Source organism: Eurypyga helias, unplaced genomic scaffold (genome assembly GCF_000690775.1).
Source record: "Eurypyga helias isolate BGI_N326 unplaced genomic scaffold, ASM69077v1 scaffold3239, whole genome shotgun sequence".
Lineage (NCBI taxonomy): Eukaryota > Metazoa > Chordata > Aves > Eurypygiformes > Eurypygidae > Eurypyga > Eurypyga helias.
In genome coordinates, this window is record NW_010272551.1 from 64,832 (window position 1) to 84,556 (window position 19,725).

The 19,725-nt window shown below is 41.4% G+C and overlaps 1 protein-coding gene across 1 annotated transcript in view; it reads right to left on the reverse strand.

Moving 5' to 3' along the window:
• SLC25A26 (solute carrier family 25 (S-adenosylmethionine carrier), member 26) overlaps window positions 1–18,337 on the reverse strand; it is a gene marked incomplete at its 5' end in the record, with an annotated part of 77,806 nt that extends 59,469 nt beyond the window's left edge. Inside the window, 4 exons of the mRNA XM_010159143.1 lie at window positions 136–183; window positions 1,502–1,606; window positions 16,431–16,540; window positions 18,169–18,337. Coding sequence (XP_010157445.1) covers window positions 136–183; window positions 1,502–1,606; window positions 16,431–16,540; window positions 18,169–18,337 — 432 coding nt within the window. The remainder of the gene's footprint in view (window positions 1–135; window positions 184–1,501; window positions 1,607–16,430; window positions 16,541–18,168) is intronic.
• Between the last annotated feature and the right edge of the window lie 1,388 nt (window positions 18,338–19,725).

A 19,725-nucleotide genomic window follows, 5' to 3' on the forward strand; every position in this document is an offset into this window, starting at 1 on the left:
ATGGTAGGATTTAGAGCTTATGGTTATAGAGCAATTGATCTCAATTGTACTATCATCTCTTGTTAGAAAGCAAAGGGAAGCAAAGGAATCGATTTAAAAAAAAAAAAAAAAGGGAGAGAAAACCAAGTGTTTTACCTCTCTTAATACTGTGCTTTTATAACCCCGATAAAGTCCTTGAATACCCTGTAAACCAACAAAAGAAAGCGTCAGCTATGGGGAATTAGTTTGCCAAAGACCACAATTTATGGGTGATTACGAGGCAAGCATTACAGCCTGACCGAGCGTCAGGCCTGAACTTCTCGCAAATTGCCTATATTGATTATAACATTGCATACTGTATTCCATGATTTACAGTGTCGGAGGGTTTTATGTTCATTGCAAAGATCATTTAACTACTGTTCAGAATAATCAGTTATAAAGAAGAAAATATACCTTACACTTAAAATTAAAAGGGCAAGAAGTCAGAGAAACCCAGTACTTCAAACTCTACTTGCCCACTATGTTGGTCTAGAAGTATGTGCTATCCCATAAATATTTTGAAACTACTACTCTTCTGTTGAAATCACCCACATAAAATGAACCCACAGGATAACAGCTTCCTACATACACCTTTTTAGCCTCAATTCAGGCTTTTATCAAGACAAACACTTTGTATTTTTAACCAGCTGATAAAATTTCAAATTTTTTGAGTATTATAAGTTTATATAAAATTACATTTACTATCTTACAGGACAGTTTATTCCAGTGTTCAGAAAGTCTTACAGTTCTCTGGCCAGCTACAACGGGGAAAAACATAGGGTTTTGAGAGCACCAGCTTTCAGAGCATAATGACTAAGTCGCAGAAAGAAGTTCCAGCGACCCTCTTGTGCAGGGTTATCAAAATAATTTTCATTTATACGCAAATGAAAACCAAATGGATCATTTAAAGGTCATATTTATGTCTGTCTTCTCCTGGCTTTTACACATGGAAATGAGTATAATATTTTTCCCCACTGTATTTTCAGGAACCACTTTCTCTTATGGAATAGAACTTGAAAAACGCCCCTTGAGAGACTCAGTAAAAACAGCAGTGAACAGGTTTTAACAGGAAGGAACAGTAGAACTACTAAAAAGATGACAAAAGCCCTTATTTTTCAAAAGTTACCAATACTGGATGAGCACTTATTTCAGAGAGGCTCTGTAGGAGCTCTGGAACTGGTGCCTTTAAGAAACCCACTCCAAAGCCTGCTTCAAAAACTGGAACCATTCAGCAAACTCTGGATACAGACTCAATGTTCTGTTGTCCCAGAAAAGGGCTGTTTGCATAAATAGAAGCAGAGCTTTGGAAACTGGAAAGACAAATCGCCCTTTTTTTTTTTTCCTTTTTACATGTAGGTACCCCATATAAAAAGGAAGAAAAAGACTGTAAGTTCATGCATATGAGGGAGGAATGCTTCTGGACATGTATGGCACTGAGTGGGAAGAACGAAGCAACTGCTTTGAAATTCTGCTCTTAACTCACCTCATGATACAAGGTGTGGGAGAGAATCCGGAGGGTACTCGAGGAAGGGGAAACCTGGGCCCTTTGCTTGACAACCTCAGATGGGACGCGTATGAGGCAAGCAACCTGCAAAAGAACCGTATGGTCAGAGAGCAGTTCCTTTTGCTGCCTTACCCTTCATACAGCAGACACGTTTGGAGCTCATTCTAAGTACAGAAACCTGAGAAACAAGGCAATTTTATTCATTATATGGGTTGAACTTAAGAGCTGTTTACGAGCAGCGTTAGGTGGTTGCCGAGAGCCATGTACTTTCCGAGCACAACATTGTACTAACAGAAAAATGGGCGTACCCTTGAAATTTTTCACTTCCAAACCAGAAGTAGCTTTGGGTGAGGAAAATCACTGATGAAACCAAAACTTTGAAGCCATCTTATCTTTTGGCAGCCACAGGAATTTACCACCACCACCACTTACACAGATCTAAACTGAAGCTCAGGACTTGGAGAACAAACTTCTTTCCTAGGTAGTTCCTTTGTGCCCTCTAGTGACTGACAGCAAGACACGCTCCGGTTAGCTTCAGACACAGTATGTTCAAGGTTTACCTTAAAACACATGATGGATTTCGTTCAAGGTGAAGCATCAGATTGATTCTTTCCTACACACTGAATTTACCAGGCAAGAAAGGATTCAGCTGGATGTAATAATGTGGCTGCTGCCCTAAAAAGCCAGACCTGGCTTTAAAACGTTCACCTGCCACTTCAGCTTCAGGTAGGAGTTAAGCCTGTGTGCACATAATTTTTAGGAATGAGGATCCTGAAGCATCACAGAGCTACAAGCCTCTCATCCCTCTAGAAAATGCCTGTTTATCAGCACTTGAACTTTTAGGAAGAGTTTGTCTTCAGTTGGCCCCAGGGATACTTAAAGCAGTGCTGGGACCGGTGGCAAAACACTGGACACCACGAACCTTTGTCAGAATTTTAGCCCTCATTGATCCCATCCTGTGATAGCCTCAGGAACACACTGCAGCTCCTAGACAGAAAGGTGATCACTGAGCACTTCCAGTCAAGAGCAGCCTAGGTGAAAGCTGTCCATCTGAAGTGTCAAACCAAGCTGCTAACCAGAAACCCACACATGCCAAGGAAAGTCCCAGAATCCACAGACTGACTGCACAGGGACGGTAACTTGAACGGTCATTTGTGGGTAACATGCTACAAGGTTTAAGTTCCATTTTCACAAAGAGACCAAGAAAAAAGTCTAATATTCTGTTACATTCCTACAAGTTTGCCAGACAACAATATCCAAAAGTCATTACAAGCAGATCTAACTCTATGTGCTCTTCAATTCTCAGGGTCAAAAATAACAAGTGACCCCAATCTGTCAAGAAAATAAGAACTGTCAAGTTTTTTGATAGTTCAGCATAAATATTTATAGAACTTCATGCTTCATAACACTCCATGTCCTTATATTAGCTTTTTATTCCTTAAAAATATGGAGGCAGGAGGAGAGCTTTAAAAAGGCTCAGATGAAAACAATCCAGTCAATCAAGAGCAGACAAAGAGTGCAGCGTGGCTTCCTGACATCTGGGGTGCCGCCGTTTTGGCAGGAGAAGGGTGGCTACAAAGTAACATCTCCATTTCCCCCAGACTACTTGGGGTGCATTTCATTTCCTATTAACTTTGATGTTTCTCCCATTTGAATTTGCGCTTAAGAGGGAATCCGTGGCTGCACAAGAACAAAAACAGTGATTACACTGTGCTGTTATGAAAGGAAATAAAGGCTGGTGGCACCCGGGCTGCGCTGTCAGATGGCTCCATAGGGCACTTCTGGCATGAAAAAAGCCACCAGCTGCCACTGCTGACATCAGATCGAAGGGTGACATTTCCACTGTGCACCTGAACTTACATGTCACCTTATTTGTTCCTACCTGTGCACCTCCCTAACAATCCGAGCAGTCCTTTGATGTCAAACATGGGTCTTGAAAGGGAAGTATGCAAGATTAAGTTCACACATATCACCTCGGTGCACAAGGTTAAAACAAAAGTAACAACCTGGGACAGACAGGCACAGAAAAACCTCAAATTATTACATGTGGATCTCAATCCCTGCAGCGCATTCCAGGTAGCGCTGCCAAAGTTAAAGAACACCACACACACCTCAACGGTTCTTCTTGGCTAAATACGTTTAAGCAGCAGCAGCATGATAACGCTGCACCGAGAGAATTCATACTTAAATTTCCAGATATCAGAGCGCTGTAAGCAAATTGCACAAGTAAGGGCGAAAGATGTAATTCTGTGGCTGCTCAGCAGTAACTATCCACGTATATGCTTTTACCTGCACTGCCTGCTACAGACAGACATGGAAGACAGACAATAACATGACCTCGCACAGTGGGCTCCAATTCACCTCCCTAATCACGAAGATCCCAGGAAGAAATTGCTTTTTAATCTCTTGGCTGTTCAGAAAGACATAGCCTGTTGCTTGCCACAGAAGAGCACAATACAGCCTGCCAAACAGGCCATTCCTGGTGCATGCTACAGATTTTGGGGATGACCTTGTGATAAATCAGCTCTCCATCAAACATCTGCATCACCAGCCGTGGAGAGGGTACGGCAGTAGGCTCCCAGCTACCTCAGCCGACATCAAGGCATCAGACAACAGCACCCTGTCAAGAGGGCCAGGCTTCTTTTTCCAACAAAGTGCTGGAAAGATGAGTTGTTCCCAACTTTTGATGGGAGCAGGAAAACAGAATTAAGTTCAGGGGGAGGAAAAGAAAAATAAAGGGATGCTGCCTTATAAGCTCCTTCCTTATCTATCAGGTCAGGCAATACAATTCCCCAGTTTTCAGACTCTCTCCATGTCAATGCACGTGTATCCATGAGGGCAGGAAAACAATAACACTGAAACAAAAGGCTAAAGGATTTTTAGACTTAAACTTTAACAAAACCCAAATCTACAGCTACAAGCAAAGCTATGAGTTTACAGAGCAGCTATGCAGAAATGACAATAGTAGCATCTATTATCTTTCGAGCCTTTTAATTCTGTAACCAACTGTGGGCAAGAGTACTGGATTTCAACATCCCTGTCTTAAATCATCACCAAGTCAAAGGGTGACTCCAGTATTTAGACACAAAGCTAAGTGTATTTTTAATTTACTGACTTGAATTAGCCAGTTAGGGACAAAAGCTAAACATTAGAACTGTTTTGTTAACATTTATCTAGGTCTTACAAAGACGGAATATTTCCCAATTAAATGAAGGTAGTTGTTTTCCCTCTGTCAGTGGCGGGAGAAGTGGTTCAGCTCTTGGATGCTCCTTGCGTGCATCAACAGCGCCATCTCCTGGTCGGATTCACGTTGGAATCAGACTTTCCTAGTTGGTCTGACGGTCTCTCGACTGATCGTGAAGAATGACCCGTGCAATTAAAGTCTCAAACGTGCCCTGAAGCCAACACAAAGCCTCTTTACATATACCGATTTAAACAGTTTGTTTTGGTACATCTGAAACCCGTTGCTATGTGACTCCAGCTAACAGAGAATAAGACATGCTGCAAATAGTACCAGGAACCTGGACAGAACCTTTCCCGTGGGCTCACCCAAGTTTATTAGAAACACTTTATCTTAAAGCACTGTCTGTTGGCACAAGGGCCAATCCTACCTGATGCTTGAGCAGCTGTTCAGAATTAAGCAGCACTCATCTGACTCTCATCAGCACAAGGCTACCAAGCACTTTTCTCTAGACAATAACACAAGACACAATAAAAAAGAACAAAGAGGGGATAGCCCTGCTCACAAGGGTGTTTGGTGCAAATGGTCATCCAGATCTTGATTCAGTAGTCCGGGAACTGCAAAAGCGGGAAGATGTACACAGCTCACTGCTTATTCAGGGAAAACAGCAGCAAACTGCCCACCATGAAAATGGCTGAAGAGAACTCCAAAAGTAGACTTTCATTTAGAATCATAGAATCACTAGGTTGGAAAAGACCTTAGAGATCATCTAGTCCAACCGTATCTGTCCACCTCTAAACCATATCTTTCAGCACCTCATCCATCCATTTCTTTAATGATTTTGTGGTCAACGTGACAAAGAATCTGAAGTAGCTGACTGGACTAGAAGGAACCCATTGAATTGCCACCGCAAATTCTGGAGTAAGTACCTCTCTGCAAACCATCATGACACCACATCTAGTTCACTACCAGGTCCTTGCTCCTCTGTCCAGCATCATCTTTTCTTCAGGCAAAGCCAAACGTTAAGACAGTAACACCACCTTCAGAAAAGGGCACAACTCCTCCTGGTCTTCAGAGCCATATTATTTTCCAAATACTAACATATGCTATTCAGCCTTTCACTTCTATCTGCTGTGCTGCAGGCTAACAGTTTTCTACATGACTGGTTTTGTAGCATTTAGTAGAGAATAAAAAGACAACATACTTTTTTTTTTTTTTTAGGCACTTATACTACAATTTGACCACTAACCTTACAGGCATGATCTGTGCATGAGACATATCCAGAAACCTTTGAAAGAGGACTGAGTAGGTGTTGCAGTGCTATTAAAAGCTTATGCTGGGTATTCAAATCAGGCTGATGCAAGCAGGTTTCTCTCAGAACTGGGAACGCAGCTGCTACACCACTATGAACAGCTTTGTACCTCTACAGAGAGCGGCTGGAGAAAGCATTTCCTTATGCAGCCTGGCACGCACCTTGCACAGCTGATGATCTGACTTATACCCTTAAAAGCTCCCACAACCACACGGTCTGAGCACTTACCTTTAATAAGAGGCAGATATTACCCTGGCTCTTAAGACAGGCCACTGAAGGGCAAAGACTAAGAGCCCATTCTGTCAAGATGCTGGCACCCGATGAGCTCCTGTATCATGAGCTGATCTATTATTCTCTGCACTAACCTGGGCTTGGGTGAGGATCAAGACCAAATTTTTTCCACTTAGTAATCATCCAGCTATTCTGCTGCAATGCAGGATAAGAGTAGTCTGAGGACATAGAACTGTTCTGTAACACGTTAGTAGCTGGTGACGTAGGACTCTCTGACTCCAAGCAAAGCTCTAGCTTGCATAGCTAAGCTTACTTTGAAAACTGGGTACAGAAACATGTGGTAAGCTCCAGAAAACTTTTCTGTGTTGCAGCTTTAAAGCCTTTAGAACACTTGCTCAAGGATTCTAATGTTCTATTTCCCAAGCAGGAGGTTAGTTTTAATGACTTTATCTGAGTAGGCTGGGAAGCTTTAATTGACAATCACCACATAAACATAATTTAATACTTAACACAGAACTAAAAGAACATACCTGGGGAGAGTTACTTTTTACTGTCATTTGCATAAGTTTATTCTTAATCAAATAAGAATCTAATGAATGACACTACACAACTTTGCAGCCAGAGAACAGAGACTTTAAAGTAAACCTCCCAATACCTGTGCAAGATAATTGCTAACCCATTCGGGAGAAAAAGCAGCTGCACAAAAGTGGCAACACAGAGCCTATGACCTATCAAAGGACGTACGTTTAGGCTGCAGTCAACCTGGGAACAAAATTCTCATCTCTCACCCCATTCTTGAAGGTCAGAAAGACTGCCTGCCCCTGCTCAGAAATCTGAGCATCTAAATTTCTCTGTCAGATCATAGAATCGTTTGGGTTGGGAAGGACCTTAAAGATCATCTAGCTCCAACCCCCTGCCATGGGCAGGGATACCTTCCACTAGACCAGGTTGCTCCAAGCCTCATCCAGCCTGGCCTTGGACACTCCCAGGGATGGGGCATCCACAGCTTCTCTGGGCAACCTGTTCCAGTGTCTCCCCACCCTCTCTGGGAAGAATTCCTTCCTGATACGTAATCTAAACCTCCCCACTTTAAATTTAAACCCATTACCCCTTGTCCTGTCAGTACAGGCCCGTGTAAAAAGTCCCCTCCCAGCTTCCTTGTAGCCCCTTCAGGCACTAGAAGGCTGCAATAAGGTCTCCCCGGAGCCTTCTCTTCTCCAGGCTGAACAAGCTCAAATCTCTCAGCCTGTCCCTTTAAGTAGGAAGTTACTACTTTTCGTCTGAAACATGAAAAATTTCCTTTTCCATTCCTCAGATAATTGAATGATTAGAATAATAGGCAAGTCTAAAATTAAGGAAGTTTAAATTGCACTGATTTCCTTTGGAACCTGAAAAAGAAGGGGAAATTTTCCCCTTGGTTTGAAGTCAGAGCCTCTCAACAAACCTTGAATCCAGCACGGCAGCTTTCCATACCTCTCTAAACTCTAAGTTTATGTTTGGTTCTTCAGATCTCACTGGGATTCCCTTCTCCAAAAGGAGAGGAAAAAGAAAAAAAAAAACCCAGACCGAACTTCTTCAATGCAATATTATGAGATTAGCAAAGTATTTCATCCCCTAAATAATTGTTTCAAAACCCTGCTCACAACTCTTGGACTGGGAATGTTAGGTAGTGGGGAAGGTGGGGAGTGTGGGATGTACCTGCAGAGAGAAGTTGAACAGCCTCACCCTTTCTGCCACCAGGAAAATTAACAGAAACTGAAGAAACAGGAAACCAAATTTGTCATTGGGTTTTGTATTTTCTTTGAACAGCCTGAACTGCTGCAGTCACAGACCCTTAACAGTCCAAACACCCATAAACCTTCATCTAAGTAATTGCTGTCCTTTTGACCAAGACAGAACAAAAATACGTGTTTCTATGGTCTGTAATTTGCTGTGGGTCACAACTCAAGCTTCTCAGCAGACTGCTACCTGCTAAAACACAGAGTAGAGAATTGGAGCTTTAACACCTATTTTAATTGCCTCCAGGACTTACAGAAACTGCCCAGTATATGTACTGTCCACCACCAGTTTCTGCTTTAAATGCCAGCCCCAGAAAAAAAGTGTTCATCTTCAAAATAAAACCTCAGAATATGCTGATCTTGTTTTCCCCTCCCACACTCACGCAGTCTGGATGTGCCCTCACAGCACAGCTGAAATCAGCCCTGTGCAGAGCTGCTGGGGTCATGAACAGGTGACTCCATTCCTAATTTAAACCCCATGGAGAGAACAAGTTTTGACTAATGGGCTCTGGATGGGAAAGTTTAGACAATGCCAAGCTCTTTGTCCCATCTTTTCCTCTGACTGACACAATAGGGCCTTCACTAATTTAACTGCAGCTCCCCTGTATGCTGGCAGGAAACATTTCTTCAAAGAGCAATCTCACCCAGCAAGATCCCTCAGATCTCAGCACTTCCCAGAGCTTAAAAACATACTATTTCAGAGAGAAGACCATTCATAGGGACCAAATGTCGCAAGCATTTGCAAAAGCAGAGCTTACGCAGAAACACTTTCAACTTCCTCCAAGTTTCCACCTCCGATGACTTCACCTGGAGTCTGCAGAGCTGTTCTGAAAAGTGTTATTGCATCCTGTCATTGTCAAACCTAAATCAGCTCCTTATTGCTTTCCAGAGCATCACCTGCACCACCACACACTTCTGCCTTCAATGGCCATCTTGGCTGAGCCTTTTCACCCCAGCTGCCTCCTCGCCCAGCACTTCAGTAGCCCCCTCAACACAGGCTTCTGCCCCTCTGAGATTTCCTTCCCCTGAATATGGCTCTTCAATTGCTCAGCAACTCTTGCTGTGGGTTCCCTGCCTACCTCTCCATCAGCCATGTCAGAGGTACTTTGGAAAATTTTTGTCCTCAAACAGTGGAAATCTATGCCTAGTTCCCTTCACAGCAAGGAGAAACTGCTACCCCAATTATATCAGTTAACAGGCAAAGAACAGGGGAAGCTTGTAAGGCTGACACTAAGCACTTCTTTACCTAAGTGCTTCTCACTGCAGGTGTTTTGAAGGTTTGGGTGTTTTGCATAACTAAATTGGTCTTTCAAAGTTTAAGCAATGTAGAGTTTTCTTTCCTTTTTAAAACTAAATCTAAAACTTATCAGAAGTGGCCTGCTGTTACACACATCTCTTGTGCTCCTGCACAAACTAAGTGTCCAGATTTTGAAGTTTCTCAGCAGTCACAAGCAGTTGGTTTAAATTGGAGTGGCAAAAATCAGACAGCTGAATAGCATTAAAAAAAACCCAAACCAACCTTCTTTAACCTGGTTGATGCTCAAATTGTGAATTACTACCACATTTAAACATAGAAAGCCTTAAAGCCAAAAAAAGAGTAGACCTTTAATTCAACCTACAGAGTTGCCTGCATGATCCAATCTATCCCAGCAACTCTTCCACCACCGAGAGTCTGTTAAACTTATTTTAAAAGGCTTAAGAAACTCAGCACATCCACCAGCCAAACTGTTCTTTCACCAGAAGTAGCATGATGCATCCCATCCAGCCTAAAACTGTTTCCACGGAGCCAAGCGGGGTCAGGCTGTGCTACAGGAGGACAAATGTTAATAAGATTCCAGGCAAGAGAACATAGGCAGTATTTTTTGAAAACACATTAAGTCTCCTGTTGAAAGATGACTAGTATTTTACAACTTGCTCAGTCTCTTGGGGGTTACATTGGCCCAGAACACGGAAATTTCAACTACATTGTACTTTATCAAGTATTTTCCTTCAATTGATCCCTTGCTCTTTCCTACAGCCTTTTCACTTAAAGAATTACAGGCTTGTCCACATATGGAGCTATTCAGAAATAGTTATTCCTGACAAGCCCTGTACAGAACCTCACTTTGGAATAAACTTACCTTAAACTATCATCTCAGACATTTCCAAAACTGACTCCGGAAGAATACGTTGCAAGCCAGGAAATACTTTTAAATTATTTATTTCTCACTTATACTCTTTAACCCAAATTAGCTTTCCTTTGTAGATACTTGGAGCTACAAATATTTCTAAATCAACTGAGTATCAGCCCTAGGATTGAAAGAAAGGAGATGACAACCATCAAGCTTCTATTCTACTTCAAAATATCACATTTTCTAAGCCCTGAATTGAGTAGATAGCACAAAGCAATCTAGGAAGGGCAGCTGATGAAAAAGAGGCAATACATGCAGAAAACATGGAACATGCAAGAGAAGATCAACATGGGTTAGGTGTTTGGACACTTCTTAATTTGCTGTTTCAGCCTTTAATTGTATGATGAATTTTGTTGGCAACATTTGTGGATTCATGCCTCCATTCATCTTTATTTCCAACCAATTTTCAGCTGCTGCTCTAATTTGAGTTTCCATCTGCTCTCACTGTGCTCCTTCAATAGCTCTTCATGGCAGCACTCTCACCATCACAGCTGTCTTCCAACCACTGCTCAGCCACACTTCTGCGTAAGGGTTTGGCAAAAAGCCTGCAGCATCCGTATTGCAGACCTGGCCTAACTGAGATTCATTTATTAATATTTCAAAATCCACCACTATCGATTCAAAAAAACACCTACATTGCTGCACTCCCCACCACTGCCCAGCTTGCCAGGGTCAGCACGTTCTCCCTTCTCATTGCCTAGACGCATCCACATGTGCACAGCATAAAAGACACCTAAAATGACAGGCACTGATCAATGAAAATAGCAAAGCAAGGTTATGTACTGGGGAAGAGGTCCCATCAAACTCTGACTGTTGTCAGACTTCGGACACTACCCTGAATAGCATGCTCTGTCAGCCCATACTACGCTGGCAGAAATTGCAGCTTCTCATTTTTAAAAAGTTTTCTCCGTTTATTAGTTCAGTTCTGAGAAAAAGGATAGCTAAAATTCAAAGCTATGACCCCAAAGTCTAGATGCAGTAAGTACTAAATCACTTCTTCGTTGCAGCAGACAATTGTTGATTTAGAAGCAACTCTCTCCCCAGAGTGTCCAATCTGCCTGTTGAACTGAAAAGCCACATCTTCCAACACGCAAGTTTTTGAGTTTCAAATAGCTAAAAATCAGAACTCCGTGTCTGATGTGAATGGCTGTTTCATCTGTTAAATCAGGCTGCTGCAAGCTGATCTTCTAGGGTTTACAATGCTGTAAAGCCCTGACCAATTTATCCTGCTGGAGACTTTCATATCACTCCATGGATTTGCCCGACTCATGCTTCTGGCCTTTTTTTCAGAATGGGCATTAACAGCAACTTTCTCCTCTGACCTAGCCAGTTACTCTCATGGAATTCATACCAATACCCTTTGGAGATTCCTGTTCTTCTATTGAACTGAAACCAGTTAACTGTTTCAAAAGATTCTGCCATGGAAGAGGGAAGAAGGGGCTGAGTCACAGAGACAGACAACACAATGTTGTCTATTGCATCTAAAATGCCCTTTTTTCCCCCCAGAAAAATAAGCCAAGCCTAAAATAATATAAAATCTGCACTTGAAATAAAAGTATTCTCATAATGTCATTCTACAGAACCATGATTTGTAAAGTGTAAGCTTGCTTGCATTTGGGCTTGCTTCTTCTAAGAAACAAGTTAGGACCAGTAGAGAAATCTATCTGAATTCCCCAGAAAGATAATAAAGAAGCTTTCCTACCTGACACATCCCAACAGCAGATAAAAAAATTCCTAAGTTATTAATACTGAGGGTCAGATGCTAATCACAGATGAACCACACACTTTGCTCTTATCACAGCAGTATTTTAAGTGGCAACACAATGGAATACACCAGTGAGCTTGGAATTTCACCCTGAAATACCTGTCCTCACATTGCCCTGTGGAGCCACAAGATCCCATCACCCCAGTGAAGTGACAAACCTTGGGATGTTTCAATTCAAATTGACTCAAGGTCCCTCCTTCTCAAATTTTGGAAAAAAATGAGGCTATGCCAAAATCCTTCTTGGTGAGGACAGCCAAACCCATCATCTTCAAAGGGAGAAGTCCCTATCAAACCATCCATGGCTGTATCACCTAAAAATTCAAGCGAACAAACAAATACAGGCAGAGTGTCACTAATCTGACCCGGCAGCTCTCAGGATCTGAGTTACACTCCCTCTGGTGCTACAGCACACTCTGTAGACACACCGCTTCACTGCAAGTAACCTGGGATCAGGCAGCCTTGGGGATGCACTGCACAGCACCAACATATCTCCAGCACCATCATCCTGAAGCACTCTGGAAGAGTGAGGCACTCTGGAAGTGCTTCACATTCTTTTCCAGAACGTGACCCCAGTGACTTTATTCTCACCTCCATGGAAACGCCAGCAGGATGTAAAATCAGCTGTGCTGAATCCAACCACTTTGGCACTCGCAAAGGAAACCTCATCGGTCAAACTGGGACAAATCTTCAACTTGTCCCATAAACCAAGTTTGCAGGAGGCTGATGGGGGAGGCCCAGAGGGGGACTTCTCTTTATCAAAGTTTTTTGTTAATTAATAGTGCACACTGTCATAATTAAACTGATGTAAAACATGATGTACAAGTCAATCTGGAGCTGTACAATTAACTCTGGATCTACAAGACCCACCTGGTTCCTATTTAAAATGGGCACTAGGAGATTAAAAATACTGCTCCTCCTCAGAGTACTTGCACCGCCTTAGAACATTAAAAGCAAAATTTTAGAACATCTGGTTTTCCTTTCCACTCCCTATGGTATCATGTTTTCCAAGCACATCTGGCAGCTCACTGTAAAGATACAGGCAGACTAAACATACCGAGCAATGTAGAGTCAGGATGAAAAATTCCAAAGTCCTGGATGCAGTATGTTTACTATCTCCAAATTTCAGTTACACAAGTGGTATAACAAGGGGTTTTCCCCCACCAGTAACTCATGCATTCTTCAACTTTCTTCTTGCTTGAAGAGATAACATATCTGTCTTCTAGAGTTTGGGCTGTGTCTTTGTGAGTAATTTTTCATGTATTATAGGATAGAGACCCTATACAGCAAGATTCAGTTGTAGGAAAAAATAATTATGTTTAAAAGGGTCAGATTTTGTATGTACTTGCCTTTATCTCACCCTGGGAGGTGAGATTAGCTGCCTACATTCCTCCTGCCTAAAAGAAAAAGAAAAACCACCACCACCCCAACACAAACCATGCTACAGCCACTGCTTTTTTACTGCTTGGTTTTGTGCCTCCTGCCTGGAACTGGGAAATTGGACCAAAACTGTTCCAGGGAACTGTGTTTCCCATATATTAACACAGTCTGCAAACAATACAGAAGAGTGACTGTTAAAAAAGAGCTCCAATTTGACCAATTTCTTCCATATATTTCAACATATCTTGATGCAACCTTTGCATTTTTTCCTCTTCACATAATTTTTTATTTTCATTGGGTCAAATTCAAAAGGCAGATTAGTCAGCATTAACATACCTTTGAGCTCAGCACATACACACATTTTATTGATGCACAAGAAGGTGGCTAACTCATTTGCACTCATCAGTGAAGGAGCAGCAAACCTAGAAATCCAACATCAGTTTCTTGCTCTAAATCTTAATTTCTCTACTTTGTAAAAAGACATTTTGGAAGTGCAAAGAGATGCTTTGGGAATCCTAACGTGTCAGAGTCTTTGGCTTATTATTTAAAAGCAATTTATATCATAGTAATTACTAAAGCATACAAAGGAAGAAAAGTACGTATTAAAAAAACCAACCTACTGACAAAATAATAGTCCCAGTGGTTATGCTGCGATTAAAACTTAATGACTAATCAATAAAACTATAATTATAACTTTCACCCTGATGCAATTTGGAATAGTTTATATATTTCTATCGATCAGCTAAGACTTTACATAAACAAATGCGAGCAGATCTGCCTTTGTGCTATTTTTATCACAAGCTTGTTGTAGCAAATCTCTACATGCCTATCTCAATTATTTTACAGATTAGTTCTCCCACCACACCAAGAGAAGAAAGGCTAACGAAAAGCAGAATTTTATTAGCTGGAAAAGGGCTGTTACAACACTGCAGTCTCCTCACCATAAAGTCAGGTTGCAATTTCAATGGTTATCACTATGCATTTCTCCCGCCTTAGAGTGGCGAGGGCCAAGCACGAGACACCCCTGAGCACCCCTTTAGCTACAGCTGCACCCGTTAGTCAGCCTGGAAATGAAAGCAGTTAAGTGCCTGAGCTGTAACGGTCACGAGACTACAGACCACCTTGGAAAAAAAAGGGCAGCAGAACCTGTAACCATGCAAGGAGTCATCTGTAGCCAACTGTTCTTTGGCTGCTGCTGATCAAATAACCCGGTCATACTTTTCTCACAGAACCCTCACAGGCAGAGAAAGTTTACTATAAATAATCCACTCATGAAAGAGGAGACCTTTATTCCAGTGGATTTTATGACAGAGGACTGGCACCTCTTCACGAGCCTAGTCATCATTTTAATTGATCCTGAAACAGCCCTTGAGACCCTTAAAACATACAACTGCTGTTGCATGAGATATCAGGCAAACAAGGAATTTACGGGCTGTGCACTGCCATAGCAGTGAAAGACCTTTTGCTGATCTCTAACTGCCTTTACGGAATTTCCATGGACAAAAGTTCTCCGCATCGCCTTAAGTTAGGAGTCATAACCTGATAGCTCTTATCAAGATCAAAGAATCCACCTGAGGCAGCAGCACAAATATATCCCACCCAGCCCTAAATCTATGACCTTCCATCTACACCTGCCTATAACCACTGCCAGAGTGGTTACTAAGCACTGCATTCACCCATCTTCTTGAGCTTGGTAGGTTAATTTAAGTTCCGTGGCTAAGTTCCACTCAATCTAATCACTATCATTTGCACAGAAGAATAAAAATTACCTGGGAATCACAGCTGAAATCACAGAGAGCAGGGAGAGCTGTCCCACATCATGGGCTAAGTCAAGTTACTAAAGAGACAGAAAAGCTAGTTTCATACAGTCCATTTTCCCCCAATAGACTTGGGGAGGCACAGTGATTTACACCCCATTTCATCACTGCAGTGCCAGGAAACACTCAAAAAGCAGGAGAACAGAGGTAGACAGTGCTGGCAGAACTAGCTATAAACACAGTAATGGATTTAATGGATAAGAAACACAGCAACTTCTCCAAAAAGCAGGAAGAAAGTTTTCAAAAAGCTTGTATGTAGAGATTATTTTCATTACTTACATATGCATTTATCCTGCAGTAACCCAACCAAGACACTAAACTAAGGGTTACAGCTATCAGAAACAGAGGTAGACAGCGCTGGCAGAACTAGCTATAAACACAGTAATGGATTTAATGGATAAGAAACACAGCAACTTCTCCAAAAAGCAGGAAGAAAGTTTTCAAAAAGCTTGTATGTAGAGATTATTTTCATTACTTACATATGCATTTATCCTGCAGTAACCCAACCAAGACACTAAACTAAGGGTTACAGCTATCAGAGAGACCATGTGAAAAGCTGTTACTAAAATACACAGATGTCTATCCCACAGGGAAAACGCTTCAGTAGATCAACCATGACACCCCACGGAGACAGGCTCCATCAGGAGAGCATTACACACCGCTGGGCAAACGAAGTTACACAACCGCCAGTTGCCCTATCCCATCACATCACTTTGTATATCAACTCGGGGAGTCTGTTGATAAACACAGTAAAACATGTTGGTAAACGGTGTTGGCTGAATGTGAATGCCTGGAGGGAAGGAGAGGGAGATGAATATTAATTAGTTAACCCTGGTTCTTATGCATCAAGGCGGATGGGTTTCAGATGACAGCACCTACTTTACATGTAAGATCATTGTCTCCTGGCTATTTTTAAAATAAAAATCCTTTCCATGACCACCCCACACGAAGCTGAAAGGCTGTAAAATCCTTTCTTGAACACTGACACACAGCAGCTACAACGTGAAAGCGTATTCACGTTTCTGAACAAGGCACACTTCCACTATCTACTGACTTCTCAAGGTCAGCCAATAGGCCTACTAAGGATTGTCACCAACTCATTTATTCCTTTTGAAACAATCCCTACAAGTGCCAACACTTCAGTAAAAAGAATAAGTAATACTTGTGTAAGAACCGTCACAAGAACAAAGACTGTCAGTACTCAAAAAATAATACAGTTTTCCTAACTGAATGGTTTCCTCTGCTCCCACAGACACAACACACAAACTTTTCTTACCACTTCCCCAAGGGAGGCAGCCACCATGTGCATTGCTGGAGTCAAGTAAGATGTAGAGCCATGGTGCAGCACAGATTTCACATTCTCATAGGTGATGAAAAATGCAGCAGCTGAAATTCAAGAACACATGCAGTCATTTAACTGTTCCTCCATCACAGAACTAGCCCAAAAAACAACATTTAGAGGTGGATTTTATCACCTATTATTCTACAACTGTAGTTGAAAATAGGATATTTCTGCCCCAAAACAGTATAACAGTATCCAGACAGCCTGTGGGATAATTCCTTCAGAACTTCATGCTCCTGGCTATCCCTCTCATTAATATTAAAGGTGTCAGGACTTCAGGACTTATTTAGTATTGAGATAAGGAAAAATATGTTAATTAGTCTTGACTACCCAGTAGGTATCTTCCATATTCATAAATAAGAAGGGTAGAAGGGAGGTTATTTGGTGGAAGTGAATAGGTGGTGGTTCTTTTCAGAAGAGGGTTGATTAATCAAATCAGTTGATTAATTGAAAAGAGGGGGGAAAAAAAAAAAAACACACAACTCACAGCCAACCCAAAAATAGAAGTAATTGATACAAGTCAGCTAAGTTGCAATGTGCAAAACTGTTCCAGCAGCAGTTACTAATAACTTCTTCCTAGCTAACCTCAGTTTAATATTTGCACTTTAGCTCCATAAAAAAATTCTTGCAAGATTCTGAAGGACTCCTAAAAGTTCCGTCCAGTGAACAAGAAACCTACAAAACTGACCTAGGCATCAAAATATGAGCTGTATTTATTCAATGCAACAGTCGCCTACAAAAGCACTCGCACCTTATGGGTTACTCCTAAGGATGATTTCAGTTCTGAGTCGTATGTTGGAAAGATAAAACCACAGTTCAGATTTTGAAGATGTAAACCCTGAAAAAAAATGACATGTCTTGCGGGGGAACAGATTTTAATTGTAAAGAAGGGCTGTGTGAATTGCCTCCTGCTAATCAAAAGATGTTTATCACCTCAAAAGGAGATAACAGAGCAGACAAGATAAAGAACTGAATTATTTTATATCATCTTATGAAGGACATCAAACATCTGAAGGTGTCAGTGGATTTATTGGCAAAGTCCTCCTCACATTTACTACTGACAGCATAGCTTGCTACTGTTTTATCTCTCCCTGCAAAGACAAAATGGACAAAGGCATTAGGAATCTTAGATGCCTTTTCTCTGCAGGGACTATAATTGTTTACTTTTTTCTTTTTTAAAGTTTCTCTATCAAAACTATTCCTGATGTCCCCTCATTTTAAGTGTTGTAGTTGTTTCCAGGGAGAAACAGACAGGCATAGCATCCCCAGGGCAATCAGCTTAAAGACCTCCAGTGCTCAAGCATTTAGAATTTTGATTAGTTTCCAATACTGTCAGAAAGTGGGTCATGACAAGGGTCCAAAGCAAGACTCAAGCCCTCTTTGGCACCTGGAAATGCCTTAGGGTGCCCCTCTAAGTAAGGGCAGGCTTATAAGACATATCCAGAAATGCTTCAAGGAGTAAGGATTGATTTTCAGAGCAAACATCCAGCAGCCTTCATCCCAGGCTTGCTCAAGGAGTTCATTCAATACTGTACAATCCTAGAAACGGCTCTTCACAGCTGGACATGCACTCACAGACTCCAAGCAGTCACCTGCAGGAGTGGAAGCCACGGACATGAACGTCCTACACTACGTAAATTCCCACTTGAAGCACAACCCAAAGAAAATTTACCATTTGGAAAGGATCCTATAGCAGTGGAAGGAACACCAGCATAGATGCCACGAAAGCCACCAGCCTTCCTAAATCCTTGGGGACTCTGCAGTCTGGTTTTCACAGTATCCAGGGGAAAAAGGATCAAGTCGACACAGACGCCAGCAGCTCCACCAGCCTTCAAGACAAAACCATGGAGTAAAGTGCATCAGTATTCACAGGGGCGAACCCACAGTGCTTGTGCGAGCAACGGAGGCACACCTAAACCAAAGCACTACTGCTTGTACCCCTTCCGAGGTCAAATTACAAAGTGATAGTCTTACACTGACCTCAATAGCTTCTACAGCTATAACATAGACGCATCAGCAAAAGAGAGAAAGTAACAGCTATAACAATTTTTAAACCATTTTAAAAGTGTTTTCAAAATAATCTCAGTGTTTTGAATAGCACAAGCAAAGCACTACAGCACCAACCCCCTACACATAAAAGCAAGGCAGCAAATGCCACTTATCAAAATGACACAGCACAGAATGACCTGCACCTCTAGGAAGTTGTGTGATAAGATCAGGGAAAGACAGAAGCAATTCTGCTTCCCCGTAAGCACGTCTACAAAGCACATTCACATTTTTCTACCAAACCTCTTCATTTAAAGTGTTTACCCCCTTATTTACTTTGTTTAATACAGCCTAAAGTAAAACTGCTTTTTTTTCTTTTCCTGATAAAAGCCTAGAGGGAAAAAAGTCATATTGAAGAACGATGGTTTCAAAGTCATAAGGAAAAGGGGAAGATTTTTATCCAAAGCAATTCTTAAAACCACACCCTAAAAAATACTCTCAAGTAAAGATCAATCTTTTCCCATTGTCTGTGTTTCTAGATGACTTCTTGTTTTAAGGTTCCCCAGGACACAGCTGACCTATAGGAAATAATTACTTGTCAAAAACAGAAGATTGAAATAAACAGAAAAACTCATTTCAAAAAAAAAAGGAAAAAATATCAGTAGTTAGCATTAATCCATTAAGAGACACTATTTATATGCACTGTTATTCAGAGCAGAAGACATAGTTTGAAGTCTTCCTCACATAGGACAGCACACAAGAAAGAGCTGCACAGATTTTGAATTATTAATTCTGCCTGAAAACAAACCACGTGCCGTACTCTGATGTTTTCTTTCAGGGCCAACTGAGGATTCAGAGAGGTGTTCACTATCTATTACTAAAAAGTTTTAATTACAAGTCAATTACTCTTTTAATCTATTTGGTTAGTTTGCACGCATCGATTTTTCTTAGCTCTTTTTCATCAAAATCCTTATCTGGTCAAAATAACATTGATCAGATTTAATCTAGCCATCTGTTAAAACATGAATCAAAAGTTACTAATTTCTTCTTCAGTTTTCAAAGTTCTCTCTCTGAAACGTCATTTAAATACATGAAGCACCTGCCAGCAATCAACAATACCTCTGTGCTTACACCACCTGCAGCAGAACAGTACTGATTTTTAGATAGTAAGACAACTAAAACATACTTTCTCCCCCACCTTTCAATAACAGCATTAGCAGAAGGCCAACAGGTGAAATGCTTT